The sequence below is a fragment of the Haliotis asinina genome, chromosome 10 (assembly GCF_037392515.1).
Source record: "Haliotis asinina isolate JCU_RB_2024 chromosome 10, JCU_Hal_asi_v2, whole genome shotgun sequence".
NCBI classification, from domain to species: domain Eukaryota; kingdom Metazoa; phylum Mollusca; class Gastropoda; order Lepetellida; family Haliotidae; genus Haliotis; species Haliotis asinina.
The window spans coordinates 397,220-419,842 of record NC_090289.1 but is presented as its reverse complement, the minus strand read 5'-3'; the positions used below and the strand labels follow the sequence as shown (position 1 = coordinate 419,842).

Sequence of the window (22,623 nt, the reverse complement as noted above, 5' to 3'; positions counted from 1 at the left end):
GTGGTTCTACCCATGAAGTGTGAAGGGTCCAACCCACTGTGGTTCTACCCATGAAGTGTGAAGGGCCCCACCCACTGTGGTTCTACCCATGAAGTGTGAAGGGCCCCACCCACTGTGGTTCTACCCATGAAGTGTGAAGGGCCCCACAAACTGTGGTTCTACCCATGAAGTGTGAAGGGCCCCACCCACTGTGGTTCTACCCATGAAGTGTGAAGGGCCCCACAAACTGTGGTTCTACCCATGAAGTGTGAAGGGCCCCACAAACTGTGGTTCTACCCATGAAGTGTGAAGGGCCCCACAAACTGTGGATCTACCGATGACTTGTGGAGAGCCAGATACCTCTGAACCATCTGTCCATATAACGCAGTAATAGTATGTTGGGAGACATGGCGTGAGTAGCGAGTAATACCGAGTAAATCTGAAAAAAAATATATTTGAAACAAAAACAATATACATGCTCTATGGCATGAGCACGCACGTCAAAGTATATGTCAGGCGTTGCCACCAAGGTTTTATCTTGGAAGAATGGACCAAAATGTAACTGACGACTTTTGATGACTTCACATGACTTCACTTCATCCTGTTTATAGAAGGCAGTAATTGAAAGGAATTGTTTTGCCAGGACAAGTATTGTGACATCGAAGTATTGGAAATATATTCGCTGCGCCTGACGACTGCGATCATGATGTACAAAACGTGCTGCTGGGAAATTTCGTGCACACGGAGAGCAGGAGAGACAGCCGTGTGGTCAGACGTTCACATCCTCTTGTCTGGAGACTAACTCTGAAATGTCAGGGATGCAGCGCAGTTTTGGTTTTTCCTGTCTGTTTTTCCTGAAAATGGTTTGGATTTGCCAGGCTTTTGATGTAAGTTTTATTTTCATATTATTTATATTTATGACAAAAGTCGTCCGCTGGAGAGAGCAGTTCGCCGCGCTGCAGCTGTCAATAAACTGAGGCACTCCGCACTTATTCGTGGCGTCACTGGTGTATATGAAGGTTTTATTTTAGTTGATTTCGGCTTTTGCATTGTGTAACTGTAAGGGTGAAAAATAATCAACACTTTCCTCAACTCTGGCGATAACAAAGATAACAATAAACAGTGACCTACCTAGGCAGAATTTCACCAAACACACATTTCAGTTCGGTTCTACAGGTTGGATATCAACACCCCATCCTCGTTCAAAGTAGTCACGCGCTGGGTACGAAACATAAATCAAATTACGAAATATCAATCGGGGGTATAACCCACCTGTTTGAGACGAAGCGAATGGTAATTATATTGTAAAATAGATACAGGTTCTTGGTGGCATTAAGTTCAAACAGTACACACCCTTTATACCAGCAATACAAACCCTATATTCTAGCAATACACATTTCATAAACCAGCGAAAAACCGAAAAATGTCCCTGAAAAAGACAGCCCCTTATCTCAGCAACAGACACCCCATATCGCCGCACTATAACCCGCCTCCCCACTATAACCATCACTTATATCCCAGCAATGTACGCTTCATATCCCAGCAACATACACCCCATATCCCAGCAATGTACGCTCCATATCCCAGCAATGTACGCTCCATATCCCAGCACATACACCCATATCCCAGCACATACACCCCATATCCAAGCAACGTACGCTCCATATCCCAGCAACATACATCCCATATCCCAGCTACATACATCCCATATCCCAGCAACATACATCCCATATCCCAGCAACATACACCCCATATCCTAGCAACATACACCCCATATCCCGGCAACATACACCCCATATCCCAGCACATACACCCCACATCCCAGCAATACACTCTCCATAACCCAGCAATATACACTCCATATCACAGCAATACACACTCCATATCCCAGCAATGTACGCTCCATATCCCAGCAATGTACCCTCCATATCCCAGCAATAGACACCCCATAACCCAGCAATACACACCCCATATCCCAGCAATACACACTCCATATCCCAGCAATACACACTCCATATCCCAGCAATACACTCCATAACACAGCAATACGCACTCCATATCACAGCAATACGCACTCCATATCACAGCAATACACTCCATATCACAGCAATACGCACTCCATATCCCAGCAATAGACACCCCATATCCCAGCAATAGACACCCCATATCCCAGCAATACACACTCCATATCCCAGCAATACACACTCCATATCCCAGCAATACACTCCATAACACAGCAATACGCACTCCATATCACAGCAATACGCACTCCATATCACAGCAATACACTCCATATCACAGCAATACGCACTCCATATCCCAGCAATAGACACCCCACATCCCAGCAATACACTCTCCATAACCCAGCAATATACACTCCATATCACAGCAATACACACTCCATATCCCAGCAATGTACGCTCCATATCCCAGCAATGTACCCTCCATATCCCAGCAATAGACACCCCATAACCCAGCAATACACACCCCATATCACAGCAATAGACACCCCATATCCCAGCAATACACACTCCATATCCCAGCAATACACTCCATAACACAGCAATACGCACTCCATATCACAGCAATACGCACTCCATATCCCAGCAATAGACACTCCATATCCCAGCAATACACTCCATATCACAGCAATACGCACTCCATATCCCAGCAATAGACACCCCATATCCCAGCAATACACTCCATAACACAGCAATACGCACTCCATATCACAACAATACGCACTCCATATCCCAGCAATATGCACTCCATATCCCAGCAATAGACACTCCATATCCCAGCAATACACTCCATATCACAGCAATACGCACTCCATATCCCAGCAATAGACACCCCATATCCCAGCAATACACTCCATAACACAGCAATACGCACTCCATATCACAACAATACGCACTCCATATCCCAGCAATATGCACTCCATATCCCAGCAATAGACACTCCATATCCCAGCAATGTACCCTCTATATCCTAGCAATATACACCCCATATCCCAGCAATATACAAGATATATTCCCGCAATTCACCCTATATTCCTGCAATACACACTTTATGACGTAGCAATACATACACCCATATTCCAGCAATATACACACTACATTCCAACAATACACACCGCAGATCCCAGCAATGCGCACCCTATACCCAAGCCATACACTCCTATATCCCAGCAAAACACACCCTACATTCCAGCAATACACGCCCAATATTCCAACAATACACACCCCGTATCCCAGCAATACACACACCCATATCCGAGCAATACACATCCTATATGCCAACAATACACACCCCATATCCTAGGGTCATCAGATGTGTCATTAGTCGGCTACATACTAGAAATGAACACCTGTCAACAAGAAAGTTAAGGCATCCTTGCATACATGTCACGTGCAGAGCTGACCTACATTGACAAACCTTGACCTTTCTGACTCAATACTGCCGCTGTTACGGGCAAAGTTGCAAAGTTTGAGACCTATTGGATCAATGAATGAAGAGATATTTACAAAAAAACCCGGGTTTACGTGCATTTTAAACTATAGCTTCTTCACGGGTTGTCACACAGTTTTGTTGTGAAAATACGGTCACGTCATTTTCTATCTATTCCCAATAAGTTGCCATATTTCCTCTCGCCCGTTTCAAAGATTAATTTAGTGAAGGTGATTCAATGATCGGCCTTCGTGAAGCTGGTGGGCCTACACTCCACAGAGTCACGTATCCATAAAATTGCATGCTTTGTTCTAGGTAAATCTATTTCTTGATTAGCCACATTCCGAACAATTCCTTTATATTCATGACCTGATCAAAATACTATATCAATCTTGCGTACTCTTGTGTACCTTCGTGTGCTGCAGGTAAGACGTGCCTGTCAGTGATGTTGCAGGCCGTTGGGGCCAGGTGCTGTGCTCCCTCGGTCAATACCGTACGGGGACGGTAGGTGGTCTTGTGTTCCACGATGCCGAAGACCCTGGTCCTATTCCCCACATGGGTACCATGTGGAAGGCCTCTGTCTGGTGTCCCTAGTCGTGATATTACTAAAATATTTCACAATGCGGTGCAGCAACAAACTGACTGACTGACTGACTCACCCACTCATTCGTTTACTGTTCCATGCCGTCCTGGAAAAGGTTGATCCAAGTAGTGAAACTGGCAGACTGGAATCCATTACTCAGATGGGTCAGCCGAATGTGGTTGTCTTGCTGACGTCAAGTCGCGAGGCATATCTCTCGTGTTCCCATTATGTTGAAAACATCTCCATAGGGATGAGGTCGTGTTTCGATGGGCACCAAATGGTTACATCTCATTCTGCCTACATCCCAGTTTGCCAACAAAACTACCACAGACAGAACGAGAAATGAATTTTGACCTATCAAATAATGGAACAACACATTTCCAGCCACAGAAAGTGTATGTTTGGAGAGAAGGTAATTTATGCAGTTTCACATAAAACAAAGCGACATGCCGTCGGTGATAATTAACTTTTCAAAGCTGTGTTTGATGTGTGTATCTACATCTGTAGTATATGTTGAACCAGTAGATACAAACAGGGAACTCCTCACCCACTGCACCAGAGCTGTGTGTTCCTTCAGCTAACAGGAACACACGAGGCTTGGATCTGACCGATGAAAGCGTGTTTTGTCAATAAACTGTTTTGTTTTTGTTGCTGAGGGGTTTTTTTGTTTTTGTTTTTTTTTTAAACGTTTTCAGACCGCAGTCACTACTGTAAGCTGTAACCGTTTCGTGCGATGATTGTCCTTATGGAGTTCGATGAATATTCGACTTCAAGAAATTTAATTGACCTCGGCAAGCTAGTAAAGCATTCTAAATTGTTTATTCTGACATTTTTTCCGTGACGTTTTTATTCGTACCATGATGCCAGTGCCCTACTGTAACCATACACGTATTATTACTAGTTCGTAGATTTGAAAGACCCGTGAATGTTCGAGGTAGAATTGGTCTTCACCTATGCTTGTAGGAAAAGGCGACTAACGGTGTCGGGTGGTCTGGCTTGCTTAGTTGACACATGTCATCGGTTCCTAATTGCGCTGATCGATGCTTATGTTGTTGATCAGTGGATTGTCTGGTCCAGACCCAATTATTTACAGACCGCCACCATATAGCTGTAATACTGGATAATGTGGAGTAAAACTAAATTTCATAAAAACTCTAAATTTCAAAAGAGGTTTTGAAACTCTAACTGGTAATAAAATGTAGTGTACGTCATCAAACAGCAGTTTATAATTACTTTCATACCTTGTTCTAACAAACATTTAATTGCAATATTAGATTTCAGACTTATGAAAATGTACTCCAAGGAAGGTACATTCAAACGAACACACGAAAGCGTAAATGTTTCTATGTTTCCGGATTTCTCGTCATGCTTTATATACCACTGTGGGTGAAAATCTGGAAATAAATAAAGGAACATTTTTTTCCCCTTATTCGTTTCCATGAGTATATAAGAGCCAGACATTTTCAAACCTATGCCATAACAACAACAACAAACAAAAACAAAACTTTTGAAACACAATCACCTTGCAATTCTGGAGCCAAATTCAAATACTTTAGTCTTTTCGATATTAAATGTTAACCTACGTATTGTCATTTTCAGTAATTGAAATGCAATCGGAAAGCCTAAAGATACTTTATACACACCAATCACCAATCATTTTATTTTTTCTTTCTTTTCTTTAATGTTTCTAGTATTGCCTTCAAATAACTTGTCGTTCATAAATTAATTCAAATCAGGTGCACTAAATGATTTTCCAGTCATGGTCCTCTATATTAAATAACAGCTCATGCAATTGTATATATTATGTGTAAACAGTTTAAAAGTCTCTTAGCAGAGTCTTAGCTCCCGAAAATATTAATGGTGTATTTTCGACAGAACTCTTTGTAATATTGATTAAATTTAGATGTGGACTGCCACGATTAAAGTATGAGGGTAGATGGTAAAATACATATATAACTGACCGCAACTGTCCATTAAGCAGTTTAAGGGTAGAAGATGAGTCATTTTTCTTATTTGTTTGTAATGTTTATAATGCTCTTAGAGCGAAGTATCTACCATCTGTGTTGTGTCAAAAAAAAAACGTAAAAAATCCATGGGCGTAAGTGAAGACAATAGAAATTGTATGCAAACAGCAACAGTTAAGTTGGGTAACAGAGTAACGTCCCCTGATGCCTTGCCATTTGACACTGCATGCTCCTACTGACCCGGTGACACTGACATGAGCAAATCTTACACCGGTGCGTGGAGTATGTGACACTGACATGAGCAAATCTTACACCGGTGCGTGGAGTATGTGACACTGACATGAGCAAATCTTACACCGGTGCCTGGAGTATGTGACACTCTCACAGGCCTCATGGAAAGCCTTTTTTCGCGTATCAGGGTTGAAATAATAAAATCTGCATCTGGGCAACATTGTTGTACGCAAATGCGCACTTTGCGCAACAGAATTTATGCCCGTGTAATTATCATAAAATAAAATTTTAAAACTACTAACAATGAACACTTTTAAGAAGGGTATGTACATATTTACCATTCATATGAACCAAGAGAATACAAATACTTGCCTATTAAGATACATATTTTGTATGATGTTTCCGTGACCGTATGATAACTATGTGTTGTAAACTAAAGCCTTGCTATTGTAAACATGTGTAAATGTGTGTAAATGTGTACATGATGTATATACGGGTTTGTGGCTTGTAAACAGTAAAAGGACTTGACGTGACTTTTGTTCAAGTGTATTTTAAGTTAGGGTTAGCACATTGACCTTACCCCCTGATCACTAGATCATGTCATGTTGTTTATACGTGTAGGCAGAATGGGACTGAGGGCAGAATTGGAAGACGCCTGTTGCACAACAGACGGTCACCAAATGGCCTCTTCACTTTGCGCCCCTCCAGGCTCGAAGACGCTGCTTTCTAGCCGGGCATGACGTACGAACAGTTTAACGTGAAATTAACGTGTTTTTTAACAACATTTGAAGGCTAGAGAATACTGAACCTCTGCACAATTTTCCGTATCGTGTTTTTTTAACCTTCAGATATGAAAAAGCCTGCGAAATGTAAGTAAAATGTGCATGTGCCACGCGCGATGCATGAGATCAAATTTAGTACGTGGTGCCTTATATGGCGCTCATATGCGGGCACACCGCCTGCTCACGGCGCTGTGTATCATGGTCAAGCTTTTATTATGCAAGGATCTGTATCGAAATGTCATCATCCGAACAAAGTCCATCTATAAAGTTTGTGCTTATCTGATTCACAAAGTTCTAAACATGCCACACAAAGGGATTCCTCTTGACATTTGAAAATGGGGAGGTCTTTGTTACTCCAAGAAATATATAGATAAGGAGTTTTAGTCCTTTTTGTTCAAAAATGGCCCGATGAATTGCAGTATAACTCGAAAACTATTAAACATAAAATGCTCAATGAAACGCTGATCCTAATAAAACACACCAACTCTGTGAGGATTGTGCAGAATATTTGTCCTAAAAAGACCAAAACATGTTTAACAATCTATCATTAAAATGTTGACACAATTCCTTTTATGTTACAATGGAGGAGTGCAGAGAAAGGATGGAGACGACACAGCACAGGTTAATAAAGAAATTACTTTCTCGGCACTTGTGCACGTGCTTCTCATACGCTTGTGCACGTCCCTTTCTTTGCACATCTCCTTCGTAACAAACAGTGAAGTGTGTGCATATTTTGATGATAGATTTTTAATCAACATTTATATTTTTGGGTCCAAAATGTCTTCAAAATCTCAGTTGGTATGATGTTTCTAGTATGATCAGCGTTTCGTTGAGTATGCTATGTTTAATAGTTTCCGAGTTGATTGCAATTCATGAGTTCGCTTTTGAGCCAATAGTGAATAGTGAATAGTGACTATAGTGAATATTGCCTTTCTGCTTGTTTTCGATTTTTATTTTGACTTTATGCTCCTGACAGGCTGGCGCCCCTGACAGCAGAGTGCTCGCCCTGGACATCAATATCAATTGCAGTGATGACAAGAGCGAACCAGCCATCCTCACCACGTACCCCATAACATTCAGGGACTACTATATTAAGGATATGCAACTCATCTGCAGAAATGGATGGATCCCAATCACACAGGAAAGTGGCTTTAACATGATTCTCATTCAGTATCCCCAACCTTCCTCTCAACTGATTCCAGGGACATGCTTATTCTATGGACCGTACTTCATTACGAAGAACGACTCTGTTGAGGTGTATAATATGACTGTTGCAGTGTTGTGGGGCGATGGGACTCCAAGCTATCTACCTGTTGAATGTAACTTTATAAAATCAACCTCAGTATCAAACCGCAGTCATCCTACTAGCCCTCGTTCAGCGCCTGCAAGTCGGTCCAGTCAAAGTACAACACCAAGCACTGGACCACAATCACAGCCAACGTCTCAACCTACCCCTCAACTCGCATCTCAACCTAGCCCTCAACTCACACCTCAACATAACCCTCAACTCACACCTCAACCTAGCCCTCAACTCACACCTCAGCCTACCCCTCAACTCGCATCTCAACCTAGCCCTCAACTCACACCTCAACCTACCCCTCAACTGACATCTCAACCTGCCCCACAACTGACATCTCAAACTACCCCTCAACTCACACCTCAAACTCAACCTACCAGATGGAAGATTTACTGTGGCACCAACGCCAGCATTCCGGCAACGTATATCGTCCATCCATTTGTCTTGAAAGGACGAATGATGAGGAATATTCAAATCCTTTGCAAAAATGGTTGGATTTCTGTGACACAGAAAATCGGCCTCAATATAATTATCATTCAATACCCACATGAAAAAATGGATCATTTTCCTGGTATGTGTGTATTTTTTGGACCATATGTCGTCCCCACCAATGCCTCTGTTCAGTTGTACAATGTAACTATGGTAGAGTTTTGGGGTGATGGCCTTCCCACCTATGTCAATATCGAATGTTTTCTTCCCCGGCCAGACAACCCAACTCCTCGTGCCCAAATCACTACAAATGAACAATCTGGCCTAACTCAAAGTTCTTTCGTCTCGCAAAACTACAACTCAACACAAGCATCATCGAAACACACAAGTTCAAGCTCTCAACCAGTGGCATCTGAAGATCTAGTCGAAAGCAATCAGCCATCTGACCTTGAGAATACGGTATCCAACTATCAACCACAGTCCCATGAACCAGACACAACAATTCCTACATCAAACACATCTATACAAGAGGATAGCCCGACCTCAACCACCCCTGCAACAGAGGCTAATCCTACCTCGAGTACTCTTGCAACGGAGTCTACCCCTACCTCAAGTACACCTGCACCAGAGGCTGCCCGTACCTCAAGTACACCTGCACCAGAGGCTACCCGTACCTCAAGTACACCTGCAATAGAGGATACTCGTGCCTCAAGTACACCCGCAACAGAGGATAATCCTACCTCAAGTACACCTGCAACAGAGGATACTCGTACCTCAAGTACACCTGCACCAGAGGCTACCCGTACCTCAAGTACACCTGCAACAGAGGATACTCGTACCTCAAGTACACCTGCAACAGAGGATACTCGTACCTTAAGTACACCTGCAACAGAGGATACTCGTACCTCAAGTACACCTGCAATAGAGGATACTCGTACCTCAAGTACACCTGCAACAGAGGATACTCGTACCTCAAGTACACCTGCAACAGAGGATACTCGTACCTCAAGTACACCTGCAATAGAGGATACTCGTACCTCAAGTACACCTGCAACAGAGGATACTCGTACCTCAAGTACACCTGCAACAGAGGATACTCGTACCTCAAGTACACCTGAACCTGACACGAGTTCTTCATCAAGTGCATCTGTTAAGACTCCTTCAATTCGACAAACAACCACGTCTGAGCAGATGGCTTCCATCTCACAATCATCCAAACAGACTCTCACTGACACAAGCAAACTGGTGGACTGGGAAGTGTACTGCAGTCAGAATGTAGATATTCCAGCCACAATCGTCAGTCTTGTTACTTTAAATGGTCAAGCTGTCAAGGAAACAGAGATAAATTGTAGTAATGGAATAGTGTCAATAGCTCAGGAAGATGGCTTCAATATAATGCTGATTCACTATACAAACGGTGAACTTTCTGTCGATCCAGGAATGTGTGTGTTTTGGGGACCTTATTCAGTCCCAAGCAATGACTCTGTCTTACTGTATAACGCTACTGCAAGGCTGGAATGGAATGAAGGGCCCCCGACTATATTCTCCATTAAGTGCCTCTTGCCTAAATCAACTGGGTCTCTTTCAGAAGATGAAAAAGCTGAGCTAAGTACATCTGAAACAAACACCACCACGACAACCATCAACTCGGCGTCAAGTACTAAGCCAGTGACGGTTGTATCATCTCGACGTGTGTCCAACTGGAAGATATTCTGTGGTAGTACTTGGAGTCTTCTCGCATATAACAGCATCTCAAGGAAGAAAAGTGTGATGCAAACACGAACTCGGTGTGGTGATGCTTGGGCTACAGGGACACAGATATTTGGCATCAACATGATCGTCATCCTCTACCCACAGCATACCTCTGTCAAACCAGGAATGTGTGTGTTTTCTGGGCCGTATCATGTACCAATGAATGACTCTGTTGAAATGTATAATACAACTGTTCAGTTCATGCAGGGTGATAATCAGCCTACACATGTGTTAGCTGAATGCTTCCATCCAAAATCTATCCAATCGACACTCAGCACCAGTACAGCTACAACATCACAGAGTGTTTCCGGGTTTACCTCTGAAAGCAACACGTCCCCTGCACCAGGATCTAGCACAAAGGTAAACACATCTGCAACACTTGGATCTAGCACTGAGGCAAAAACGTTTCCTCCACCTGGATTTCCTACTGAGGCAAACACGTCTGCTCCGCCCAGATCTACCACTGAGGAAAACACGACTCCTGCTCCTGGATCTAGCACTGAGGTAAAAACATCTTCTGCACTTGAATCTAGCACCGAGGCAAACACGTCCGCTGCTACTGGATCTAACACTGAGGAAAACACATCTGCTGCTCACGGACCTAGCGCTGGGGCAAACGCATCTGGATCTAACACTGAGGGGAACACATCTGTTACACCTGAATTTAGCACTAAGGCAAACACACCTCCTGCTCCTAGATCTAGCACTGAGGCAGACACATCTGCCGCACCTACCTCTCAAAGCAATACATCTAATGCACCTGAATCTAGCACTAAACCAAACACTGATGCACCTGCTCCTGGATCTCATACTGAGGAAGAAATATCTACTCCACCTGGATCTAGCACTGAGGCAAAAACATCTTCTGCAACTGGATCTAGCACCGAGGAAAAAACGCCTCTTGCTCCTGCATCTAGCACTGAGGAAAGCACGTCTGCTGCACCTGCATCATCTAGCACTGAGGCAAACACTTCTGCCACACCTGGAGCTAGCACTGAGGCAAAGACATTTGCTGCACCTGGATCTAGCACTGAGGCAAAGACACCTGCTGCACCTGGATCTAGCACAGAGCCAAACACGGGTGCTGCTCCTGTATCAAGCACTGAGGCAAAGACATCTGCTGCACCTGCATTTAGCACTGAGTCAAACCCGTCCTCTGCACCAGGATCAAACACTGAGCCAAACACATCTGCTGCACCTGGATCCACCACTGAGGAAAACACGCCTCCTGTCCCTGGATCTAGCACTGAGGAAAACCCATCCGCTGAATCTGGATCTAGCAGTGAGAAAAACACATCTGCTGCACCTGAATCTGGAACTGAGCCAAACACGTCTGCTGCATCTGGCTCAAGCATTGAAGAAAGCACATCTGCTGCACCTGGATCCACCACTGAGGAAAACACATCTGCCTCGCCTGGATCTATCAACGTTTCCACTGGAGGAAACACGTCGCCTTCTCCTGGATCTAGCACTGACTCAAATACGTTCTCTGCACCTGGATCTAGCAGTGAGAAAAACACATCTGCTGCACCTGAATCTAGAACTGAGCCAAACACGTCTCCTGCTATTGGATCTAGCTCTGAAGAAAACCTGTCCACTGCACCTGGATCTAGCTCTGAGGAAAACACGTCTCCTGTACCTGGATCTAGCACAGAGGAAAACATATCTGCCTCACCTGGATCTATCACCGTTTCCACTGAAGGAAACACGTCTCCTGTACCTGGATCTAACATTGACTCAAATACGTCCTCTACACCTGGATCAAGCAGTGAGGAAAACACATCTGCCACCCCTGAATCTAGAACTGAGCCAAACACGTCTCCTACTACAGGATCTAGCTCTAAGGAAAACATGTCCTCTACACCTGGCTCAAGCACTGAGCCAAACACATATTCTGCACCTGGATCTAGTACAGAGCCAAACACGTCTGCTGCATCTGGATCAAGCATTGAAGAAAACACATCTGCTGCACCTGGATCCACCACTGAGGAAAACACATCTGCCTCACCTGGATCTATCACCGTTTCCACTGAAGGAAACACGTCTCCTTCTCCTGGATCTAACACTGACTCAAATACGTCCTCTACACCTGGATCAAGCATTGAGGAAAACACATCTGCCACACCTGGATCTAGCACTGAGGAAAACCCATCCGCTGAATCTGGATCTAGCAGTGAGAAAAACACATCTGCTGCACCTGAATCTAGAACTGAGCCAAACACGTCTCCTGCTACTGGATCTAGCTCTAAGGAAAACATGTCCTCTACACCTGGATCCACCACTGAGCCAAACACATATTCTGCACCTGGATCCACCACTGAGCCAAACACGTCTGCTGCATCTGGATCAAGCATTGAAGAAAACACATCTGCTGCACCTGGATCTAGCACTGAGGAAAACACGTCTCCTGTACCTGGATCTAGCACTGAAGAAAACACATCTGCCGCGCCTGGATCTATCACCGTTTCCACTGAAGGAAACACGTCGTCTTCTCCTGGATCTAACACTGACTCAAATACGTCCTCTACACCTGGATCAAGCAGTGAGGAAAACACATCTGCCACCCCTGAATCTAGAACTGAGCCAAACACGTCTCCTACTACAGGATCTAGCTCTAAGGAAAACATGTCCTCTACACCTGGCTCAAGCACTGAGCCAAACACGTCTGCTGCATCTGGATCAAGCATTGAAGAAAACACATCTGCTGCACCTGGATCTAGCACTGAAGAAAACACATCTGCCTCGCCTGGATCTATCACCGTTTCCACTGAAGGAAACACGTCGTCTTCTCCTGGATCTAACACTGACTCAAATACGTCCTCTGCACCTGGATCAAGCAGTGAGGAAAACACATCTGCCACCCCTGAATCTAGAACTGAGCCAAACACGTCTCCTACTACAGGATCTAGCTCTAAGGAAAACATGTCCTCTACACCTGGCTCAAGCACTGAGCCAAACACATCTTCTGCACCTGGATCTAGTACAGAGCCAAACACGTCTGCTGCATCTGGAACAAGCATTGAAGAAAACACATCTGCTGCACCTGGATCTAGCTCTGAGGAAAACATGTCCTCTGCACCTGGATCAAGCACAGAGCCATACACGTCTGCTGCATCTGGATCAAGCATTGAAGAAAACACATCTGCTGCACCTGGATCCACCACTGAGGAAAACACATCTGCCTCGCCTGGATCTATCACCGTTTCCACTGAAGGAAACACGTCTCCTTCTCCTGGATCTAACACTGACTCAAATACGTCCTCTACACCTGGATCAAGCATTGAGGAAAACACATCTGCCACACCTGGATCTAGCACTGAGGAAAACCCATCCGCTGAATCTGGATCTAGCAGTGAGAAAAACACATCTGCTGCACCTGAATCTAGAACTGAGCCAAACACGTCTCCTACTACAGGATCTAGCTCTAAGGAAAACATGTCCTCTACACCTGGCTCAAGCACTGAGCCAAACACATATTCTGCACCTGGATCTAGCATTAAAGAAAACACATCTGCTGCACCTGGATCTAGCTCTGAGGAAAACATGTCCTCTGCACCTGGATCTAGCACAGAGCCATACACGTCTGCTGCACCTGGATCAAGCACTAAGGAAAACCCATCCGCTGAATCTGGATCTAGCAGTGAGGAAAACACGTCTCCTGTACCTGGATCGAGTACAGAGGCAACCACATCTGCTGCACCTGCATCTAGCACTGAGCCAAATACGTCCTCTGCATCAGGATCAAGCACTGAGGCAAACACATCCTCTGCACATGGATCTAGCAGGGTGGTAAAAACAACTGTTGCACCTACATCTAGAACCGTGCTAAACACGTCTGCCACACCTGGACCTATCAATGAGGAAGACACGTCTGCTAGACCTAGATCTAGCAATGGGGCAAAGATAACTGATGCATCTGAATCTAGAACTGAGCCGAACACGTCTGCTGCTCCTGGATCTAATACTGATACCAGCACGTCTGCTGCTCCTGGGTGTATCGCTGAGGGAAAAACGTCTGCTGCACCTGGATCTAAGACTGACACCAACTCGTCACATCATGCAGAAGAGGACACATCTAACTACATTATCAAAGTGATCCCACACTGTAGAAAGGGAGGAGATGATGCACTGATTGAGATAATAACAGATGCTGACCTGACAGCTGTGGCAGTTTGTTCCAATGGCTCCAGACACCATTTCAAATCCACAGACTCTATCCATTTCTACTTAACCGTTTCCTATAATATCACTCCAAGTATATGTTCATTTACGCACAATGATGCAAACGTCTATAAGCTGCGCATATATGTATCATGGAATGATCAGTTGGGGAATGTTAATACACAACATGAACAGTTTCTGATAACGTGCACATTTGATCCACATATACGACACAGGGGTGGGACCTCAGTCTCGTCTAAGTCACTAATCGCTCCCATGGAAATTCAGTCACATCAAGGTTCGCCGAGCCAAGCCGGGGACTTCGTGCTTCTTAAGCTGGTGGATGTCCTGAATAATACCCTGGCTGCCGCTGTTCCCGTGTCCAAGAAGGTCCGACTGGTTGGCGAGGTCCGTGGTTCGGAGCGTGGTCTCAAGCCAGTGTCCTGCGATGCGCTGGGCGTCCAACATGGCCACAGATACGCAATATTACGGGCGGGGTGCGGAGACGGCATTGTCTTCTCAAAGGACATTGGCTTCATTACCGAAGGAAATAAAACTTTCAGCCCAGTTTTCGAGGTATTTAAGTAAGTATATCTGAAATGGCTTTGAGGCACATTCACAATTTATCAGAATGTCTTTCAAGAGGTCTGTACATTTTAACTATGCACAATGACGCACGGCTTGTTTTTAGGACGGACAAGCTCGGATGTAGCTGTCCTCACACGCACAATACGTACAAATCCTTTCTTGTCTGTCATGACGTCCGTGATACGCCCCAGTGATCATGAATTACGAGGAGAACTGTCCACCAGAAGAACAATGTCTCCAACTTTAAAGATTGGGCCTCCTTACAACCCACTTTAAAATTATTTCCCTTCCCATTTAGGTCGACATAAAATGATCATATCAAAAATGAAATGCAGCATTCAAGAATATGAAATGAAAATAAACTTCTAACCCTTACAACTAATTAATATGGCAATATAATGGTGCATTTGAAACAGTGAAATTATGGAAATGTTAACTAAATTCGTTACTTAGCTAATCAGTTGAGCCATTTAGAGTGAAATAAAGGAAAATCAATATTTTGGCCTTTACAGCTGGTGATTTACAAGAATGATTTTCCAGAATATGTGGGTGACTTTCCATATTTTCCGCGATGTATCACGACTGTCTGCAACATTCAGCATCCTACAAACTGCACCATAATATTGTAAAAACCTGTTTCTCGTGTCGCTTGATCAAAATGTATGATTTCATGTCTAAAACGTAAATGCACTAGTGCTATATCAGCACACAACACAACACTTCTACGTGGTTCTGAATAATGAGATGTAATGCTTGATTAAAAACTTTCGCTTACGACATATCTGGTGACAGCTACATTTAATTTTATCAGCATAAATTAACCTGATTGAAGTCACGTGATTGCAGACAAATCTTCGTTCAATCTTAATTGAATCAGTTGAGTTTCTCTTATTTCCCTATTACAGATTACATTTTTGAAAACCGAGAATGTATGGTGTTTAATTAGATTGTATAGTCTGCACTCAAAACGTACCGATGAATTCCACCTTTAATACAAAACAGTATATCGAACAATGTGTAATTACCATTCCGATTCCTCATAATTTTACATATCATCAGGTTGATATGAAATAAGCTCGATGGACCTTGTTTTGTCCCACAGTTTATATCAGACCATTGAAAATGTAAAGGTTTTCAAGCGAGGTACCGGAGGATAAAGATGGTCACACTGTTTATAAACTCGTGTTGATAATTCTAAAAGCATTTTGCATTTCGATGTTCTTTTTGATAAATTTGGAGAAGGTATCGCAGCACCTATTGTTTTCAAACCACCTTTATATTCATATCTAAAGAATGTTTGTTTCGACCCTTCGGCAGTTACGTCAGTTATTAAACATACATCTACGACGCCAAACGCCAGCACCACGTGCAATTTGTGTACTCGTCTGTAAGCAAATACCTAGTTTCAGTAAATGAAACTATATAAATACCTCAGTTTGGGTGTTGATAAGCAAGTATGGTCCCGTCTCAACTGACAACTGTTCAAAGGAGGCAAAGTGGGGTTTTTTCTGTGTGGAAGGCAGGAATGTTTGTTTTCCGATTGTTTTCCGATTGGCCAGTGAACGGATAACGCTATGCACCTTCAGCGTTCGGTGTTACGTTCAGCTGTTAGTTGATGTTAAAGTACGGGAGTTACGATCACCTTACAGCTACAATCGTTTTGTGGAACAGAGCCCAGGGTCGACAACAGGGGATACAACTCTTCTCAGAATCACAAGAATCCGTACGTTCATGCCAAGTGGCGTGTTTAAGCAGTGTGGTTCCCACATGGTCGTGTGTTCCGAAATTGCCACAAATAGGCCGGGTATACATTGTATGCCTGACGACCCCGTTGTTATCCCCTTCTCGACCTGTGCTACTCTACATATGCATGACCCGGGAGGTCAAATGGCCGAGTTAACATAACCAAATAGGGAAGCAGAGAATGTTATAAATGTTGCTTTCAATCGAAGCATGCATACATCGAAAACCTTAAACCATCTGTAGTGTATATTCTAACGAAAGTTAGGGCATTGCTGACGTTTTTTCGACACTAAGATGTCAAACGACAGCCTTGTCTGGGCTGTTTGGACATGTTAAAAATCAAGTGACAAAGGTGCACCCCTTCACAATAACAGACCCAACCAGTTGTAGCACGGCCACGCAATGCATCAGTATTCACTTGATCAGGTCAAGCTGAACAAGCTGTTAGCTGAAGCCAGTCCCGACATGACAGGAACATGTGGGCATTTGGAAAGGGCCATGACGCCCTTGATAGTTCCCTTCCAGTTGGCACATCCTAAATGCACAAAGGTACATCGCTGACAATCTAGATATGACTGTTACATCAGATATCGATGGTGATCATCACCGCACCATGTCAGTCTTCTTGGACGACAAAACTTGCACGTGCCAATTATTGATTTCGTAGCATAGGTTTGGTTCGTGAGTAGTGAAGATCTCAACCCCATGTTGGGGCATTAATTGTCGAAAAAAGGCTAGATAGATCCTCTTGTACCAAACATGGATGTAGCTGACGAAGAATGGAACGCAAAATCTGGGTCAAAGTCAACTTCTGATAAGTCAGTAAGAAGGGATAAGAATGACATTGCAGGTGCAAGTTGTTTTGCCCGACTTATACATTGTGATCAGATATCAATTCGGATACATCTTGAGGATTGTATGCCAGAAACTTTATGATGAGAGTGAGTTTATATAGTTAGTAAGTTGAATTAAAGTTTGAATAAGATACTTGGCCATGGTTAAGGGTAAAATCACAACTATGAAAAATATGGCTGTTGCGATACTTAATTCCATGTGTACACATACAACATCAGTATCTTCATTGTCATTCTCAGTCATGCTTCAGTGGAACACAGCTTCACTGTGTGTATTAAATCTTAAGGCTATGTTGTATTCTGACTCGGTGACTATTATATTGCAGGCTACATGGAAACATGCATCTTACATTCATGTGCAATTTCACGTTATGTGCCCACACCTGTGATGGTAGCTCCTGTTCATCACAACGACGTGCAAGGCGTTCTGCGACATGGCACAACATCGCTCCCGCTGCAGTGTTTGACTCCTCATCTGTTCCTTCCAGAGACATGGGGACTGTTAAGGTCATGCTGCTTGTCGCCCTCGCATTACTCATCATCCAAATTGCAAGTCTCGCTATCTATGTCAACATAACAACCTGACATAAACTGTACCACTGAAAGGTAATGTCTGTCATCCTTTATTTCGACTGTTACTTTACCCTTACTGTGGGCAAGTTACAGGATTGGCACGTGGTTTATCAGTCGGTCACATGCTGGGCTTGAATTACATGTGTAAAACCTGAGTAATGATCATTCGTTCATAATCTTTTGTGAACAAAATGTTGAGTATTTATGATTGGAAGCACGCAACACTACAGTGAAGACAGCTTTGTTTACTTCCAACGGTTTCAATTGATCCCTGAGGGTTCGATATTTTCCAAAACATCTTGTGCACACATATCTTGTGTCTGTGTTAGATCATGAAGTTCTCGGCTGTTCTCCAGATATTCCATTCCTCTCAAACTTGAGACCCAGAACCAGTTAGTAGCTCGGCCCAGGCTCTTTGGCACAACATTCATCACACAGGTTTGTTAGTTGGCGTCCTAAATGCACTGTGTCAACGCAAATAGTGGTCACATATACGATGTTGGCATTGCCTTTTAGAGCGTGCGTGTCGCTCTGTGTCCTGTTATAATATATGGGTTTCGTCACTGAACTACTTGTGATGAAACATCGATGAGATGAATGGCTAATTTCAAACATTTTCCCACCATACATGGAACACATGAATTGTCGAGGACGGGAATTTGAGGGTCACCAAAAGCCTTAAAACGGGGAATTCGTAATAATACATTAAGTAATTTTAGTTGTATTAAATAAATCATATTTTTTTTTAAAGATTAATGTACAAGCCACGAAAAAGAAACAACGTGCAAAGGAAATCAAATATATATTGAAACTACGTGCTTGTACACAAATACTGACGTAAAGACAGTAACTAGTGGATGGTACTGAAGACTGGTGTATGTCCTACATTAGACAATGCTGGGGCTCTTCTGTGTGTGCATCTCTGCAAGGAGCACACAAGATTTTTGGAAACAATCTATTGATCCATGACTTGCTTCATGTCCTGTTATTGGACAAAAAGCTAATGGTGTTGGCTTGCACCAACTCTCTTACATATTCACATGTGTTCTGGTGACAGCTGGGTGAATGGATTGGAAATTTAGATTGTTTAGCTATGTTTACATATATAATCAGTGCTTAACGAGTCATCACAAGATGGCATATTCCCCGGCCCACACATATTTGAAAGGACAAACCCTGACAGTTACTTTTGTGTTTTAGACCATGTCTGAATTGTTTCCATGGAATTCATAAAAAACATAAATGCCAAATATCTAATCAGAAAAAGTCACCATTTCAAGATCTGTCGCATATATCTGCCAAGATAATAATGTGTAACTATCTGAGAGAAATTAAGCAGACCCTATCATAGGGACTATCATACAGAAATGAACTCAATGGTTTTCACACAGTATGTTGAGGAACAATTGTTGCCAGCTCTGCCTGACAAAAGTCTTGTCACGGACAATGTTCCCTATCACAGTGTTCCAGATCCAAACAATTGGTGCCCAAATCAATCATTCAAGATGAATGATGTCAAGCGCATTGTCAACACTGCTATATGTGACAGTGACACTGAATGCTAGCATGCATGTGTTGAACATGTCAAGAGGGTGGAGAGAGAGTACTGGCTCAAAGACGGCTTGAAGGAGCAAACACGTAATCCAGTTGTCAGTCGTCTGGACATTGATGACTCCTCTGTGGAAGAATGGAGTGAACTAGAAGTTTAATTCTGTTATTATATTTACAATTAATAACAGTATCCACCCTGATATGCTCAAAAAAATAGAAATTCTTTTAACAATTACAGCAACTTACAGTGCAACATGACTCATTTCACAAAATTATGAAAATATAAATGCTTAAAGCTATAATAAAAGCATTGCTGAATTTGGAATGCGAAGGACATCAAAACATATTACTCTTGTCTTCAATAAGTGTGCATGATTGTGTGTGCTTGTGTTCAGGGAACAGGGCTTTAAAAGTTGCCGAGTTCCAACCACAGGTGGTCAGATTAATGATTTTGTGTACATATACTTTCTGCGTTCTTTATGCAGTACTTTAGTGGAAATGCATTTAAACAAAATATGACAAAGATTTAACCAAAAGGATAATTCTCACTAATGGGTTTTGTGGTTCATGTTGAACAACTCCGAGAGTCAAACTCTAATGGCCAACAGTTGGCACCCACCTTACCCTATTCATGACCTGTGACAGAGCTGACCTACATTGACAAACGTTGACCTTTCTGACCCAATACTGCTGCTGTTACAGGTCATTGGCTCCCTCCCTCTGCTAGTGGGGTGGGTTCTGCTGTTTGTTTTGTTGACAGTTACATAGATAGATTCTTTCATACAAATGCATAAAATCGGTGATTCACAATGTGATAAGGTTGTCTGACAAAACATCCACTTGCAAAGTTTGAGATCAATTGGATCACTGGAGGAAGAGTTATTTACCAAAAACAGGTCCACAAGCATTTCATGCCAAACTATCCACTGACTGACAGATCAAACTGTATGTTGCCAACCACAGACAAAAGATTGTACACAAAACACTTTATTGTGATGTGTCATGGAGTATTTACAGATGAGAAAGTCATGACTACACCTGGGTCCACACAGTTAAGGCAAGCCCTCATGTCAAGACCACAACATTCAAATGTTTGACTGAAGAATCTTGAGATAATATAATACAGTGGATCATCATTATCCACAAATTACCATTATGTGTTGATATCAAACAAAACATAAAGCTTCTCAAAAGAAAATGAAATTGTCACGCTGTGAGTGATACTTCTCAGAACAAAAGCTGTGCATCCACAGAGCATGTGCTGACTGAACATTGTGATACACCGCTTTCCTTGTCATTCATGGACATAAACTATCAATAACATGCTGACATTAAGGCAGACAGCAGCTCTGAAGTGTGTTCAACCTGTTCCTGTGACAACGGCCTAGGTCATCTCTGGTCCCTCACCCCCAGGTACAAGCTGAAAACACAAACAAACTTGATGATGTGGTTCAAATGTCAGTGAGTTCTTATTAAATCAGTTTGATAATACCTACAATGCCAGGAGTACAGGGTATATGTATGCATGAGGTTATGCATGTACAGAGTTTACCAGTATGTGATGTATCTAGGGGATATATATATATGATGTATTGTATAATTCAAGTGCAAGGCAGATGGTGTTGTGCATGAACGAAGTATATGATATTTGCTGTTATGCATGCACAGGGTATATATATGTTGTATTGTGCATTGTATTTACAGTCTATAGATGTTTTTCTATATTATGTATATAATGACAGTTACTTGTTTCAAAAAAGATAATAACAATAATAACAACAAGAGTCATCAGAAGATGTCATATCCCCCCCTCCCCCCCCCCCGACCCACACATATCATCTGACAGTTACATATTGTGTTTTTAGACCAAGTCTGAATTGTTTCCATGGAATTCATGAAAAATATAAATGCCATATATCTGTAATCAGAAAAAGTCACCATTTCAAGATCTGTCTCGTATATCTGCCAAGGTCTTTTGAAAGATATGAAATGGTTTTTGAGTTGTGCTCCGGAAACGAAGTTGTGTTCATGGAACCGAGAAAATAATAAATCACAAAACCTGTAAATAGCAAAAGGCACCACTTTGGGGTCTGCCACACATATCTACCAAGTTACACTAACAGATATTAAGAAGTTTTTGAGTTCTGCTCCGGAAACCAAACACACCTCTCACTTTTGAGACTAAGTACAAAACGCTTCCATGGAAACCAAGAAACTAAGAAATCACAAAAACCTCTAAGTAGCAAAAGGCACCACTTTAGGTTCCAACTGATATATCTACCAAGTTCTGCACCGGAAACAAAGCACATCCCTCCATTTAGATGGAAACCGAGAAATTAATAAATCACAAAAACCTGTAAATAGCAAAAGGCACCACTTTGGGGTCTGCCACACATATCTACCAAGTTACACTGACAGATATTAAAAAGTTTTTGAGTTCTGCTCCGGAAACCAAACACACCTCTCACTTTTGAGACAAAGTCTGAATTGTTTCCATGGAAACCGAGAAACTAAGAAATCACAAACACCTGTAACTAGCAAAGGGTACCATTGAAGCATCTGACTGGTATATCTACCAAGTTTTGCAGAAAAATATTGAACGGTTTTTGAATTCTTCTCCGGAAACGAAGCACATCCCTTCATTTTGAGACTAAGTCCGAAACACTTCCATGGAAACCGAGAAATT

At 42.7% G+C, this 22,623-nt stretch overlaps 2 protein-coding genes across 2 annotated transcripts in view; one reads left to right on the top strand and one right to left on the bottom strand.

Annotated features, from left to right (window-relative positions):
* The first annotated feature begins 724 nt into the window (after positions 1–724).
* LOC137297906 (vitelline envelope sperm lysin receptor-like) lies at positions 725–18,423 on the top strand. The gene is made up of 3 exons (XM_067829897.1): positions 725–866; positions 7,966–15,212; positions 18,140–18,423. The coding sequence occupies exons 1-3, from the start codon at positions 789–791 to the stop codon at positions 18,396–18,398; spliced, it is 7,584 nt and encodes a 2,527-aa protein (XP_067685998.1). The 5' UTR covers positions 725–788; the 3' UTR covers positions 18,399–18,423.
* A 2,485-nt stretch (positions 18,424–20,908) lies between these two features.
* Positions 20,909–22,623, bottom strand: part of LOC137297927 (U6 snRNA-associated Sm-like protein LSm5) — a 28,674-nt gene continuing 26,959 nt past the window's right edge. The window contains exon 5 of the mRNA XM_067829919.1: positions 20,909–21,357. Coding sequence (XP_067686020.1) covers positions 21,322–21,357 — 36 coding nt within the window. The 3' untranslated portion in view covers positions 20,909–21,321. The remainder of the gene's footprint in view (positions 21,358–22,623) is intronic.

Coding starts and splice junctions, on each gene's coding strand:
- LOC137297906 (XM_067829897.1), top strand. CDS start 789: ATGTCAGGGATGCAGCGCAGTTTTGGTTTTTCCTGTCTGTTTTTCCTG. Junction 867..7,965: donor GGATTTGCCAGGCTTTTGAT/GTAAGTTTTATT, acceptor TGCTCCTGACAG/GCTGGCGCCCCTGACAGCAG. Junction 15,213..18,139: donor CCAGTTTTCGAGGTATTTAA/GTAAGTATATCT, acceptor ATTATATTGCAG/GCTACATGGAAACATGCATC.